At 44.6% G+C, this 15,426-nt stretch overlaps 1 protein-coding gene and 1 long non-coding RNA gene across 2 annotated transcripts in view; one reads left to right on the forward strand and one right to left on the reverse strand.

Annotated features, from left to right (window-relative positions):
* LOC310750723 overlaps window positions 1–15,426 on the forward strand; it is an 84,081-nt gene that overhangs the window by 6,768 nt on the left and 61,887 nt on the right. The gene's annotated exons all lie outside the window — the stretch shown is intronic.
* On the reverse strand, window positions 7,837–10,018 carry LOC310749913 (D(1) dopamine receptor-like). The gene has a single exon (XM_083587232.1). It carries the CDS (start codon window positions 9,358–9,360, stop codon window positions 7,993–7,995), a length of 1,368 nt encoding a protein of 455 aa, XP_083443358.1. The 5' UTR covers window positions 9,361–10,018; the 3' UTR covers window positions 7,837–7,992.

Raw genomic sequence — 15,426 nt, forward strand, 5'->3', positions numbered from 1 at the left:
GCAAGTGACCTTATGACCAGGGTCATAAGGTCACATCTCAGTTACACATGGCTTCTCTGTGAATTCTATAGTTTGTTAATAGGGCTGGGAATTGGATCTCTGTGGGAGATAATTTATTTATTTAAAAAACGTATATATCCAAGGATCACAGGGTAGTTTACAGTATAAAAGCACAAAAATACATAACAGCAAACAAGAATAACTCCCTACCTGCAGTTCTTTGGAAGAAAGCATGACAGTCAACAATGGATATAGAGCATGAATGTGACCTCAAGCTGACAATAATGCTGTATACGTTATCATGTTATTAGATTAGATTTTGTTTCTACTGCCCTTAGTTGTTGGTTATGTATTTCTGGTGTTTCTTACCCACCCTTCAGCCTAGGCTCCAAGAGTGATTGACAGAGACTGATGATTTTGCAGTTGTTTCCTTAATCATCAGTAAAGCATAACAATAAAAACATAAAGCACATAACAGTTTTTGTGCTGCTGACTTTAAAGCTGGCTGAGCAAACACTTTAAAAACTTTGCTTTTATGGCATGCTGCAAAATGCCGTGCCAATGAGACCCCAGCTGCCCATACAGCATGAATTAGCATATGCAAATGATATGCAGATGTGCATCATGGTCCTGTGCCCTTTTCAGTACCTGGCAGTCCTTCTTGCCATTCTATGGACTGATTAATGTGGGAGCACTTTCCCTGGGGAGCTGATGCAAAATCCATCATGTTATTATTATGTTAGGGTTTGTTTCTACTGCTATTCTTTTTTATTTGTTTATTATTTATCTATGCATTTATTTATTATTTCTTGCTTGCCCTAAGGTCCCAAGATAGGTTGCACAGACAAAAAATACAATTACAAAATCTTCAGTAGTCTGTAATCTGTGGGTCGTATTGTTATGCATTATTTCATGCCTGAGAGGCAACTGAAACCCATCTCAGTTTGCAAGTGCTGTTTTAGAGAGAGACTATCCCTAGACGATGCACAAGCTAACCACATCTCACAGCCATTAGTCCTTTGAAATGAGCTGAAAGCAAAAGCCTCTTTCTGTAAGGATCTGCACTTTTATTTTGTATAAAATCAGGGACAAAACTGGAGGAACTGAGGGGTTATGGAATGCTGACAGTACATTATAAGAGTTTTGAAGAAAACAACATGCAATCCAGCCAGTGTGGTGTCATGGTTGAAGTGTTGGAATAGGACCTGGGAGACTCGAGTTCAAACCCCTACTCTGCAATGAAGACTTAACTCACAGGGTTGTTGTAAGGATAAAATGAGGGAGGACAACTATGTATGCCTCCTTGGAGGATGGGTGAAATATAAAATAAAGAACAAGCAAGCTGTGGCATGTTCCATTGCTTTATACTGTATAATTGCTGAATAGTACTGAGTTTAAATGCACCTTGAATACCTGTTTACTGCAAATTGCTTTTCATTGCTATATATACTGGGAATTTAGTGCTGCTTTTTATTTTAAACTATAATCTGCTGCTTGTTTTAAACATATGTTCCTGTATTTATCTGCTACAGCTTTGTATGACTTCTTTCCTTCCCAGGCACCCGATGCATCTTTCACAGGATCCCAAAACAAAACTGAGGTCTCCTTTTCTCCACAACCCTGCTGGGTGAGCAGATAGTGAGGGCTGAATTTACACATCACAATAAGCTAGGATTGCTGGCTTTCTGTGGTTTATTGTGAACATGCAGCATGCACCATGCTTGGCACAAGCAGGAGAAACAAGCCAGGAAGCCACAGTTAAGCTTGGCTTGCTCATATGTTACACTGAACACAGGTACAAACTGTCTCTGTACATCTGCAAGTGTTTGTGTGAAAGAGTGTGTGCTGGTTGATTGTACAGCTCAACTATTGCACACAGAGTATGCACACTCGTGAACGTTGCATGTAAAAGCGCTTTCCTTGTGACATCCAAACTTTGGATGGTTACGTACTGTACTTGTTTCTCCTGAAGCCTGAGTCATTCCCCAGCATCACACCATGGTGTGTTGTTGTTGGCTCTGGAATCCTAGAGAGAACCAAAGCATGATCTCATATACAAACATTGCAAGGAAGCCAGACTTCGTTGCAGCTTCGTGCTTCTTTCTCCTGCTCATGCCAGACAGGGAGTGAAGCAGGAGCGATCAGGCACTAGGACAAATCGCAATAAGCCAGCAAGCCTGGTTTATCTTGATGTGCAAACTCCACCTTTCTCTTCCATGGCCAGCCTCTTGCCCACAAAGTGTTAATCTCTCTCTGCATTTCTCTCTTCATTTCTGATTGCTGCGAATTACCATACAGATTGAGAAAGCTGTGATTGCTCAAGAGCCTTTGCTTCAAGTGGCCAAGACCTTCAGCAAGATCCAGCCTGCAGCCAGACCCTCACTCTGCACCTGCCTCTGATGAGAACCGCCTCTAAGGACTCCAATTTGGAAAGGAACCTAAGGAGGTGATGATGAGGATTGATTTAAATCTGCTGTTTCCAGTCAGCCCCCTGGAATAGTGCTAACACTATTCCCCTTTCCTCAAATCTACATCAGCTACCCTGTTCTCCCCCCTCACTCACACACACCCTATCAAGACCCTGATCCCACCTGAGGTGCTGTTTGAGCTTAATTTCCTCAGGCAAGAAATTGCATTAGCCACCAACTGTATTCCTTTTACCCCTTGTGCCTGCTCCTTTCCACTCAGCAGTCTCAAGAAAGGGCCATAGCTCAGAGGTGGAGCATCTGCTTTGCATGCATAAGGTCCCAGGTTCAATCCCCAGATAAAGAAGGGAAAGATTCATCTCTGAAACGGTGGAAAGTCCCTGCTAGTCAACAGTCCTGAGCTAGATGGTGCACCCCAGATAGGGGAGATATATAAGCCGAAGTTAGGGCAGAGCCTCTCTGTTGCTGCAACTGCATCATTAAGTGCACACCTAGGAGTAGCTGGGGACGCGGGTAGCGCTGTGGTGTAAACCACAGAGCCTAGGGCTTGTCGATCATAAGGTTGGTGGTTCCAATCCTGCGACAGGGTGAGCTCCCATTGCTCTGTCCCAGCTCCTGCCAACCTAGCAGTTCGAAAACATGTACAGTGGTACCTCTGGTTACGTACTTAATTCGTTCCGGAGGTCTGTTCTTAACCTGAAACTGTTCTTAACCTGAAGCACCACTTTAGCTAATGGGGCCTCCTGCTGCTGCTGCGCCACCGCTGCACGATTTCTGTTCTCATCCTGAAGCAAAGTTCTTAACCCGAGGTACTTTTTCTGGGTTAGCGGAGTCTGTAGCCTGAAGCATCTGTAACCCGAGGTACCACTGCAGTACAATTAGATAAATAGGTACAGCTCCAGTGGGAAGGTAAATGACATTTCCATGCACTGCTCTGGTTCGCCAGAAGCGGCTTAGTCATGCTGGCCACATGACCCGGAAGCTGTCTGTGGCCAAACGCCGGCTCCCTCAGCCAGTAAAGCAAGATGAGCGCCGCAACCATAGAGTCGTTCGGGACTGGACCTAACGGTCAGGGGTACCTTTACCTTTACCATTAGAAGTAGCTGAGACACAGAGCACTGATGGACTTTCCCTAATTTGTAAGTGTACTTTTGACAATAAAAAGTTAATTCCTCACTTTGGGCATTTCTTGCCTGACAGTGCCATATTTGAAGCAAATTCCCAGCAGGTTTTTCACTAGAGGTCTTAACCGGAGTAGCCAATGTGGTGCCATCCAGATGTGGTTGAACTCCCACCACACCTGACCACTGGCAATACTGGTTGAAGGTGATGGAAGTCCCAACAACACATTGGCTGCCCCTGGCTGAACCCAGCCTTCTTCACAATTGGTGTGACTGACAGAGCTGGCCTGGAAATGCAGAGGTTGCTGATGCTCTCCTTGGGCTTCTAGTGGCAGCAAGCAGCTCCTGTTCTACATTTCCCACAATGCCTTGGGGCAATGCTACATTGGACATTCTGCAGAACTGTAGGAAAACTAAGATGGTGGCTCATTTTCTCAGGTCATCTGCAAATGCATTTCAGATGTTGATGGGACAAAGAGGAGAACCTGTCCTAAACACCTTTAAACAAGGAGGGGGGAATCTGTGACCCTCCAGGTGTTGTTGAACTCCAATCCATCAGCCCCAGCCTTCAAGGGCAGTGGTCAGGCATGATGGGCGCTGTCACCCAGAGGGCCAATTTCTGCATCCCTGCCTTAAAACATGGGCAGGTTTGTATGAGAGAAGCCTTCACCTGCTGACCCTTTTCTCTAAACTGAAAAATCCAAAAGGTGCAACCTTTTGTCTTTGGGGAGTTTCTTGAATCATTTTGGTTGCCCTTTTCTGAGATGAGGGAAGGGACAGAAAAGCAGCTTCACTTTTTTAACAGCTGATTAAACAGCAGGTCTGTCAGTGCTGCAACAAGGAGAAACCAGGATGGTCTCCACAGAGCGTCAGCAAAAGGCTTTCTCCCACCCACACCAACTGAGCAGCAACTTGACTGTAATTGGGGTGTATTTAGTCATTACAGTTAACTCAGTAATTATCACCTTCATCTTTTTCTTTCTGTTAAAAGTTTGTTGGAAAGGAAAAACTGGGGAAGAAATGGCACTAGAGATGTCCCACCATGGCGGAAGGCAAGAGAATCACATCTGCACATCTGCCATTTTCTGCTTTGGCTTTTCAAAGTGTGTGTGTGTGTGTATTTTTAAAAAATTAAAGTAAAAACCCTAACCTCTGTCACCTTTTACAGTGAAATGGTGGCAGCTGCCCTCCTTCCCCCCCTTCACCTGCCACTCAAAGCTATCAGACAGGATGGGATTATGCAAGGAAGACAGTAATTAAATGGTACAAGTAGGAAAAGCCACTTTAAAAGCCATTGTTATTGAAATGAGACCGCCCCCCTGGTGTAGGGAGAGCCTTAAGGCAGCAGCCCTGATGAAATTTCTTCAGATAGGCAGGGCTGTGGTGGTTAACTGGTAAATCCAGACTGCTGCAACCAAACAGGAAGTTAATTATGTGACTACAATTAAAGTGTGCTTGTTTGTTTTGCTAAGTTAGTAGCAGCCCAGGTAATTGTGACCAGCCTTAGGACTCTGGAAAGTGGTGGGTAAGTCTAACTGCTCCTCACTCGGCCATAGTCTCAGGGAAATTACTTCTCCCAAGCTGCTATTCGCATTTCAAGGGAGATTCCCATTCCCATCAATGTAGGCTTCTCTTGAGTTGCCAATAACTTCAGAGAGGATGTTTCTGTAGGGATTGTGGCATGGAGAGAAAGAGGGTTTCTGGACTGGGGCTATTTTGGGATGGGATGGGATGACAAGAAGTGATGCTCGGGGCTCTTTTTCTGGAAAAAGTGGTGCCAGAATTCACCATGAAGGCCTCCCTTCTTCTCTTAAAATGGCAATGGCACCCACCTGAGAGGTGCTAGAACTGAGTTTCAGTGAGTTCCAGCTGGAAAAAAAGGCCCCAGTGATGCTTCTCATTTTGCTACTTGAAGCAAATCGGGAAGTGCTGCCTGGCCACTGCCACCGCACTCTGCCACCTCCACCAGCAACAGAGAAGTGGCACTGAGATCTCATGAGAGCTCACCAGAAATTGGATCCAATGCCAGTTCTACTTCTTCCAGCAGCAGGGTGCCACCCCAGGGGCTTTCACCACCTGAGGCAGGGCTTCTGGCGAGACAGTCCGCAGGCAGATAGGGTCTCAGTCTGCGTACCAGGTGGAGCTGATAAACAGCTGCCCTGGACACAGAATTGACCTGCGCCTTGATGGACAGCTGTGAGTCCAGAATGACCCCCAGGCTGCGCACCTGGTCCTTCAGGGGCACAGTTACCCCATTCAGGACCAGGGAGTCCCCCACACACACCCTGTCCCCCCAAAACAGTACTTCTGTCTTGTCAGGATTCAACCTCAATCTGTTAGCCGCCATCCATCCTCCTATGAACTGTGCGCTTGCCATCTTGCCTCGCCAGAAGTCCAAGCACTGTAGTTCACCCCTCACAGAGTTACAGTCCCCAGCAACTTTTAACCAACTACAGTTTCCACAATACTTTCTTTATTTAAACAATTTACATACTGCTTAACTACAATAATCTCTGAGCTGTTTACAAGATATACAATGCAAAAAGATATTAATTGGTTAAACATATGAAATCAGGTTTCAATGAGACAATCAGACTTTGAGGGAAAGCCAATTTGAATGGCTTTAAAAGTGGATTAGACAAATTCATAGAGGATGCTGCTGTCAATGGCTACTAGCCACGAAGGCTATGATCTCCCTCCACAGCTGGAGGCAACACTGCTTCTGAATGCCAGTTGCTGGAAACCATAAAAATGTGTTCATCCTACATATGTGTTCCTCATGTGTATTTAAGGGTGTGTGTGTGTGTGTGTGTGTGTGTGTATTACACACACACACACACCAAGAAAAGAAAACATATATACATATATACAATCCCAAAAGATGTCACAATGCCAGGATGAGTTGGTTTTTACAGGTGACAAAATACCACAGCTGAATCACAGAGAAAATTCATAAACCAACATGATGTAGTGGCTAATATTGGGGTTGGATCAGGGAAACCCGGGTTCAAATCCTCCTTGTGCTATGACGTTCACGTGTGAGATAGATTAGGTTGTTGTGAAGATAAAATTAAAACATCCATATAGACCACCCTGAGTCTCTTGGAACAAGGAATTGACAAGCCCAAATAGTAAAATACCTTGGAAAAATATATATGGAGAGGGATTATGTAACAAATTATTAACTTGGACCCATTTATTGTCTGCAAACAGCATCCATTGGGAAAGGTTCTTAGAAAGAAAGGAAATGTGTGTGTTTCCCAAAATTTTAATAAACGTAAATGAAGATGGAAAGCAGTTATGTCTCACACTAGAAAAAGAGAAGGAATTTGTTACTTCAAAAGCAATAGAGTTATAACAGTTTAGGAACCCTTTTGGCCACTTCACATGTAACCTTTCTAAAGCAGTAAAATCACAGTTTATTAAGCTGGGATCAAACAGCAGGCCCTTTCTCCATCTCTGTCACCTTCAGTCACACACCAGTTATGGCAATTTAGTTCTGGCCTCTAAAAACTAGAATCGAGAAAGTGAGGTTTACTCTTGGGTTACTAACCTGGAACTTAATCCATAGCTTGTTTCTGGTTCGTAAGCCAATGTGAAATCACTGAATCCTGTTGTGGATGCAACAAGGAACTGTGGTTTTTTGTCACTAGGATCACAGCATCCAAGTCAACATCATGGTTTAGGACGCCACGATTCTTAGATCAGAAAGGCCTTTTGTTTACTGTTCTTAGCTTGATCATCTTTGTCCTATTGTCACTATTTTGCGATTTTTAACTACAGCCTGCTTTGAGAATGATCAACACGGTGACAAAAAGACAATGTTAAAACTTCAGAATAATCTTCTAAGTATAGAAGCCGTTCAGTACTGCAGACAAGCTTTCTGTGCATATTGTTTCCATCAAAGATGCTTTAGTTGTGAGCCACTGCCTGCACTTCCACTGAAGAATGTATTAAATTGTTTTCACTACGCACCCACCTTGGGTGCTATTGTCTAGCTGGATTGTGTCCTTGACCTCTTGATAATGTCTCTTGCTTGCCTGGATGGAGGATAGAGGGGTGTGCAAGCATGTGTAGAAATTAGCCTACTATACGAAGGTACAATGCACATCCAGTGCTCCACCCACATCTGCCTCTGGCCCTGCCCACCACTGGTATGTGGCCCTTGGAACCTTGCCCAGATGGGAAGGTGGCCCTCAGGCTCACAAATGTTCTGCATCCCTGCTGTACCTTAGTCTCCCTCTTGGATATATCTCCAGGCTCTGAGAGCATCATCTGCAAACACATTCCTTTCCAGTCAAAGAGTCAGTTATTTGTCACCCCCCCAAAAAAATCCCCCTCTCCATCAACCCCTCCCCATCACACGACACAGAATTTTGACTAAATGTGAAGAGGCTCTCTCGTTGTGTCCCATCCCCCTTCACGCAGCCTCCTGCCTGCCTTTTTTAATCCAGCGTGTTATAGGCGATCTTCTCAAGTGACGTATCAGTCTCATACTCCACATGCACTATGGCTGACAAAGCAGCTCCCTTGTTACCATGGGAGGTATCACGTGAGATCTCAGAGACTTTGTCAAAAGTCAAATCATTATCCTCCCCTTGGAGGGACATGGTGTGAGGTAGAAGCTGTGGGTCACTCAAGACCACCAGGTCTTTCTGGCAGGTGGTGTCGTGATGGTATGAAACAAGCTCATTGCTGAAGTTCACCGTCTCCACAGCATTGTTGGGGCAGAAGCGGCCACAGCCCAGGATGGTTGTAAAGGCCTTTCGGAAGTCCGCATTGAAGGCATAGATGATGGGGTTGAGAGAAGAGTTTGCCCAGCCAAACCAAACAAAGGTGTTGAAAACTGTGTCGCTGACACACGGCAGTTCTGCCAGCTGATGCAGGTTGTGGTCACAGAAGGGGATGATGCAGTTGAGCACAAAGAAAGGAAGCCAGCAGAAGACAAAGACACCCATTATAATGGAGAGGGTCTTGAGGACCTTAGTTTCTTTTCTGAAGGAATTCTTCAAGGACACTTCATGGGGACACTCGTTGCTTTGGCAGCTCTGGGCGTGTTCCACGGCCCTCTCTAGAGAGGAGATCCTCCTTATCTGTCGCTGAGCAATGCAGAAGATCCTGGTGTATGTCACGATCATGATAACAACAGGGATGTAGAAGCTGATGAGGGAGGAGGAAATAGCATAGGTCCTGTTGAGGCTGGAGTCACAGTTTTCTTCTGAGCTCCATGTGATGTTGGAGTCTCTCTGGTGGGCAGGAGGAAGCTCCTTGGCTTGGTGCCATCTCAGCTGGACGGGTATGAATGAGATCAAGACGGAGAGCATCCAAGCCACCCCAATCATGACAAAAGCCACTCGCTGGGTCATCTTCCACTCATAGCGGAAGGGGTTGGAGATGGCCCAATAGCGGTCCAGACTGATTATGCACAGGTTGAGGATCGAAGCCGTGGAGCACATGATGTCAAAAGCCACCCAGACATCACAGAAGCTGCCAAAGGGCCAGAAGCCAGCCACTTCCGTGACCGCCTTCCACGGCATCACCAGCATGGCTACCAAGAGGTCCGAAACAGCCAGGGAGATGACAAACAAATTGGTGACTTTTGAGCGCAGGTGCCTGAATTTGACCACTGCCATGCATACAAGGGTGTTTCCCAGTAGGGTGGAGAGGATGAGGAGGAGGAGCAAAGTGGCCAACACCACTTGTAGGGACATCTCTGAGTGCTCTTCCTCTGCTCGGCCTTCTTTATTGAGGGTATCATTAGTCATGGCCGATGCACCAACACGTCCTCCTCTTCGCAGGTAAAGGTCATCCATGCCCACCTGCAGTCCTCAGGCGTCCAGAGTGTTCACCTTCTGCTACATCACCACCAGCCCATCATATCCCTGCTCCTCTCCTTCTTTCCTTGAAACTCAGAAGCAAATGCTGTTGGCTCCCCAACCCCCAGGATCTCCGCCAGATCTTCAGCTCAAAACAGCAATGCTCAACCTTTCACTCCTTTCCAAGATTCCTACCGGCAGCCTGGCATTTTCCCCACCCCCTTTGCTTTTCAGACTGCCACTCAAAGCCAGCCAGTTCTCCCCTACTACACTTTTTGCCAAGTGGACTCTCATATAACAAGCCTACCCCCCCTCCCCTCTATTTTTTAGGAGCTCATCAGCTTCTCTATGCTACCCCCCAAGCACTAGACCCTTTTGTGCTGGCTAGGATTTGGATGAGGCTTTATATGGGATGAATACAAGACCTGGGATTTCTCCGCTGTTGCTGCTGCTGCTGCTGCTGGATGCTCTTTCTGCCTTTGAGCTCACTGTGGCTGCTGTTGCTCCTGTTCCTGCTAAGCTTTGGTGAGAATCCTTCCTTATCTCTGTGCACTCTTTGCTCTGGGACCTTAGGCAAGGTGCATTTTAGCGGACAGATAGGCTCTCAGGAAGAGTAGTGCAAGGAGCAAGAGAATGAGCAAAATGCAGTCTTTCATTTAGTGGCAGTCAAGGGTGGAAATTCAAATTCAGTAAAAGAGACTCTTGGAGGCGGCAGGGAGAGGAAGCAGAGCAGGGCAGTCAGAAGAGGTTTGTGTTCAGTGTGTGAATTAAGGGGGGGGGACAGAGGCAGCCGGGGCCCCATTCCTTGCAGAATACAAGTCCCCTTAGCTACCGTCAGTACAGGGATTACAATAATTTGGTTACGGACTCCCCTTCCCTTTTGCCCCATAATCTCTGCTCTGGTTTGTGGTCCCCGAATTTCCTATAAACTCCAGTCAATTACTTCCAATAAGAATATTCTTCCAAGTGGTACTTTGGATTCCTTACATGTACAGTATTGGGAAATGGATTGATTGTTGCTGCTGCTGCTGCTGCTGTGGTAGGTATTTGCTTTCCTCAGTATTTTTTTAAAATTTCATTTATATTATCGACTTTATATTATATTTATATTATCCCATTTTCTGTGATGTTTTATCTCCCCCTTCGCTGCAGCCTGTCTTACCTCTTTTTTTAGCATAGTCATAACACAATAATCTTTAAGTGTTCTGTTGCTCATAGTTCAAAACCTGCTTGCAGGTTCTTCATGTTGTAGTATTTCTTTAAATAATCTGAGAAAAGCTTCCATTCTTTTTATTTTTTTAAAAAATAATTAGCTGTTAGCTTCACTGATTTAACATAGTCTATTACTTTACTTATCCATTCTTCTTTAGTGGGAACTTCTTCATCTTTCCATTTCTGAGCATAAAGGAACCTAGCTGCTGTAGTTACATACATAAACAACTTGACCATCTTTTTTTACTATTATTATTTCTATACCTATAATCCCTAGCAGAAAAGCTTCAGGTATGTGGGTTTTGTGGGGTTTTTGTGTGTGGCTTTTTGTATACTCAATTTAAATGTCTTTTTATAATCTCCCTCAGTACTGAGTAATCTGATCCTTCTCTTTTTTTTTTTTTTATGAACGTGAACATAAGCAACTTTTAAAGCAAGAAATCCCACAGCCTCTTCCTACAGTTTATTCCCTACAAGGAGAGATGACACCCAGCAAAAAGGCCAGACTACAATAATTTAGCTGGACTCCAAAGCAGGGATGGGGATCTTCTGGCTTGTGAGCCAGACTTTGCCCACCAGAATTTCCCAGTTGTCCCACAGGGCTGCTTTCCCACAACCATGCCCACATGCCTCACACCAGGTGTGATATGTGGCACCAGGGCAGGTACAGATGCATTTGTATAAAGTAGGATAGCTCCTCATGCATCAAATGACGTGCAGTGATTTCAAAGCAGGATTGAACCCTCTGCACATCAGCTGAGACACAGGAAGTTCTATCCTGCTCCGTTTTGGTGCACCAGCCAGTTCCCAAATCCTGCAGGAAGTGGTGAGCATGGTGGGTTCAATACGGTTCAGGACATATCTCCCTCCCCCACCCCTGAGGGCCAACTATGTCAGGTATGCAGGACCACCCACCTGAGGTGAAATTAGCAATAATAGAATAATTGAAGGGGAGTTGTGGGTCCCTTCCAGCGCTATGATTCTATGAAGATTGGTCGGAATTCAAAGTTAATCAGGTGTTTCTGCAATATCTGCCAGATTGAAGTTCCAGGGCACAATTAACTAGTCCAAACTGATTCTCTTCCACTAGTCTGCCAGCAGTACTTTAAAACAAGGCTGGGAATCAGCAGCACTGACCTCATTTAAGCTCAGGTTAGTCTTCAAATTAATGGCCCATATTCTGTCCTAATTTCACTTGGGTTCCTGCAGGGCTCGATGTGACCCACAGGGCTTGGATGTTATTACACAGTAGAAGAAAAAAGGTAGGAAAAGGTGCAAGTCACTACCCAAACCAGTGACCATCCAGGCCTGGAGCCAAGGCAGCTGCAGAAGCCTCTCCTCTCATGTCAGCCTTCCATTCTCACCCCTTCCGAGGCGCCAACACTTTGCGTTTCTTCCTTTTGAGTGAGGGGCAAATCTGTCAGTGTCTGTTTCTCCTTCTTCTAGTCTTAAGCTCAGTTTTCCACATTTCCATGCCACTTTGTGATTTTTAAAAAAATCCTTATGAAAATTCACCAGCATCTTAGTGCAAATTTCTTCTAATATTGTATATGCATTTTTGTATACAATGTTGCATCATACACCCATTTTTTTAAAGCTTCTTTCTCCACATCCAATGCATTTGTGTTATGTTATCTTCACCAATATATGCATTTTTAGGTATACTTCAACCTACTATCTGCACTTCCTACACATTACTTGAAAATTTCAAAGAAGTGCTTATTTTGAAGCATTTCAGCCCAGGCATTATTTTGTGAAAGTGTGAATTACAAAGTTCACCTTATATACAAAGTATAAATAAAAGATAATAAAAATTCAGTGCCATGCAAAACCTGCTTTAATCTCCCAGGCTTTTTAAAGTATAAATTGTTTAAACCTCTTTTTTACTATTGATTGCTACTGGCAATTTCAGCATATAATTTTCCTAATTTTATTTTATTGTGCTTTATGTCACAATATGCCCTGGAAACTACAGTATACAAATGTTAAAAAATCAAGAAACGTATCTTTAAGTGCAGGGAACTGTTATCAGTGAGAACATGAGTGTCTATTTAATAAGTTTTAGCTTCAAACAATGGCTCTTGAATAATTTATTCAGCTACATATATAATGTCCCCCATATACTCAGCTTGTTTCTACCAGCTGAATACAGAGCCTATTCCCACCCCCTTCCCAGCCCATTAACTAATATCAGAGCTTGGAATTAACTAACAATGTTCACTGAATTAGTTCAAAAACATATGAACTACACCTGAAAGTAGTTCCCATTATTGCTGGGTAAACTGGATGTGAATTAAGTTTGTTTTGGGGTAGAACTTCAGATGTTTTCTAGATCACCTTCTACATAATTCTCTTATCCATTTTTTAAAAACTTTGTAGACTCTTGGGGTTGTTAGGCTTAAAAATCGTAATTGTCAGGGAAAATAAACAATTCACATTCCACCCTGCATGTGTTTCAATGTTTTCTTAGTCATCTTAAGTACGTATGTTTTCTACTTCAGCACAACAGTTTGTAGAACAAAATGCAGAACAAAATTTGCAAAGGATCCTTTGGGTAAACTTGAACTGAACTGAATTATAGTAGTTCGTTTTGCAAAGGGCCAAAAGCAAACTGGAATGAGTTCCTTTTTGGACATGCTGAACTAGAACTAGAACTAGTTCCTTTTAAAAATACTGTGCCCTTTGGCCCTTAAAACAAAACAAAAGCAACACAGAGAAAAATAACTCATGTCCCCTCCACCCACCCACCCCAAATACAGGGAGGCAGACATAAGAACAGATAACAGCTATGCTGAGTCTACATGCATAGCAGAATGAGGCAGAATAGACTTGCCACTTGAGACAGCAGACCCAGGGTTGGGGTAAAGACCACATTTTTAAATATTCCCCAAAACTATTTATAACTTGTGGGTGAAATCACAACAGGCAGAGTGCTAGAGAGTCTCTTGCTTAAATGTTAGCTTAGTTTTCTATGTGCAGTGAGTTATTTTCAACATGCAAGAGTTTTCATGTCAAATATCTTGAGGTTTTGCCAGACTCAGGAGTAGCGTGGCAGGCTGGCAGATGGGGGGGGACAGGAGCATGACATGGGGTGGGGAGACTGGAGAGCAGAGGCTGGGGGGTGGAGAGACACAGGTACTTCCCCCTCCATGGCTGGGGAAGCAGGATTCCCACCTCTCTTCTTCTCTCCCAGGGAAAGAAGCATAGCAGCAGGATGGGGGGGTGTCAACCCACTGCTAGGAGTGGAGGAACTAGAGTCACAAACAGAGGGCACAGCAGGGTCACCCAAGACCCAGTGGTGCTCCTGTTGCTGAACAGACGCCTTCTCCCTGCACATTTGGCAGTCTTGCAAGGCAAGAGGGTGTCATGAGTGAGCATGCCTTACTTGGCAGGTGGGTGGGCCAACCTGTTGGGACAACTCTGTAGTGTCTGGCTGTTAATCAGGTTGGTGGTTGAGCTAGATGATCGCCAGGGTCCCTTCCAATTCTACAGTTCTCAGGTGCTTAAACGCTGCTATAATTCACAGACATGCTTTTGGTGCTGGGAGCTGGCTTTTCAAGAGGTTCGCTTTAACACATAACCTGCAGATTGTTGGTTACAGTAAATTCCTTCCAGGTCTCTGTGGGGTGGCCACATTCACTGCTGGCAAACAGCCCCCCAAGGTTAGCCCCACTCCCAACATAGCAGATATGGGAGATTTGTACCAGAGAGCCTGGTGCTGCTGCTGCTCAGACTGTTCTGCGGTAGATGAACAACTGAAGGCCAGCTTCCTAACTTGTCTAACCCTTTATATAATAATAAATATTGCGCTCCACATCACACTGCGGAGCACTTAATTTCAGAAGTTAATGATGTCTTGTGGAGGCATTTGTTTCCGTCTTCCCTGAAAATTGGTGGCTTTTTTACCTAAGAAAACCACCTCTCCATACTCATTATACTTTTTTTAATAAAGGAGGGGGGACCATGTTAAGTGTGCCATGTTAACACATAGCACAACAGCTAAGCCATATTGCACCTACCCTATAGGAAGCAACTTGCTCATTGTAAGGAAAAATAACTTCTGAGGCTTGGCAGTTCCCGTACTTTGGCAAGTTCCTTTAGAAAAATAGTGACACAGTGAAAGCTTTCCCTTGGAAACCTGCCCCAAGAAAAAGATTGCAGTGCTATCCTTGCTCTAATTACCCTGGCTTTTGCCGCAACACTTCACAGTGACCTTAATCTGAGCTTGTAATGTGTGCCCTCTTCCAAAGGAAACAGCAGTCCTCCAGTGACAACCCACACAGCCCCCCCCCATTCATGAAAACAGCCTCTCAGCCAGACCTCTTTTCAGCTGCAAAACTGTACATCTTCCTTCCCAGTGATCTGAAAGAGTGGCTAGATTCTTTAAAGTGAGAACAAGGTGATTTGGTTCTGGAATGCAGGTTACTTTGCCGACAAAAAGAAGAATGTTGAAGAACTGAACCCAGCTGTGGGCACGATCTCTCTGTAACAGGTATACCGACTTGGGCATCTTGCAATGATGTTATGCCAAAGGCTTGAAACCAAACCATCTGAAGAGTTTTTCTTTTTTTTCTTTTTAAAAAAGAAAGCTTCTACATCTGATGTGTTGCCTTTAATATACAGGGATGGCACATCAAAGGCTGTAGTTTAGGAAAGCTGTGAAAGCTGCCATACAGGCGTCTTTCCCTCTGGTGTGCAGACGCTGTGCCCACAATCCTCTCTGATCAAGCAGGTCTTAAGCACGTGTAGGAGAGATTACAGTGAACTGGGGGTCTAGAGCACAGGCAATAATGCCTCTGTCATAGTAGGGAGGAATGTGCATCCAGCCACAGATTGCCTTTGAAATCCGGG

This window comes from Podarcis filfolensis (assembly GCF_964270895.1).
Source record: "Podarcis filfolensis genome assembly, chromosome: 15".
Taxonomy (NCBI): domain Eukaryota; kingdom Metazoa; phylum Chordata; class Lepidosauria; order Squamata; family Lacertidae; genus Podarcis; species Podarcis filfolensis.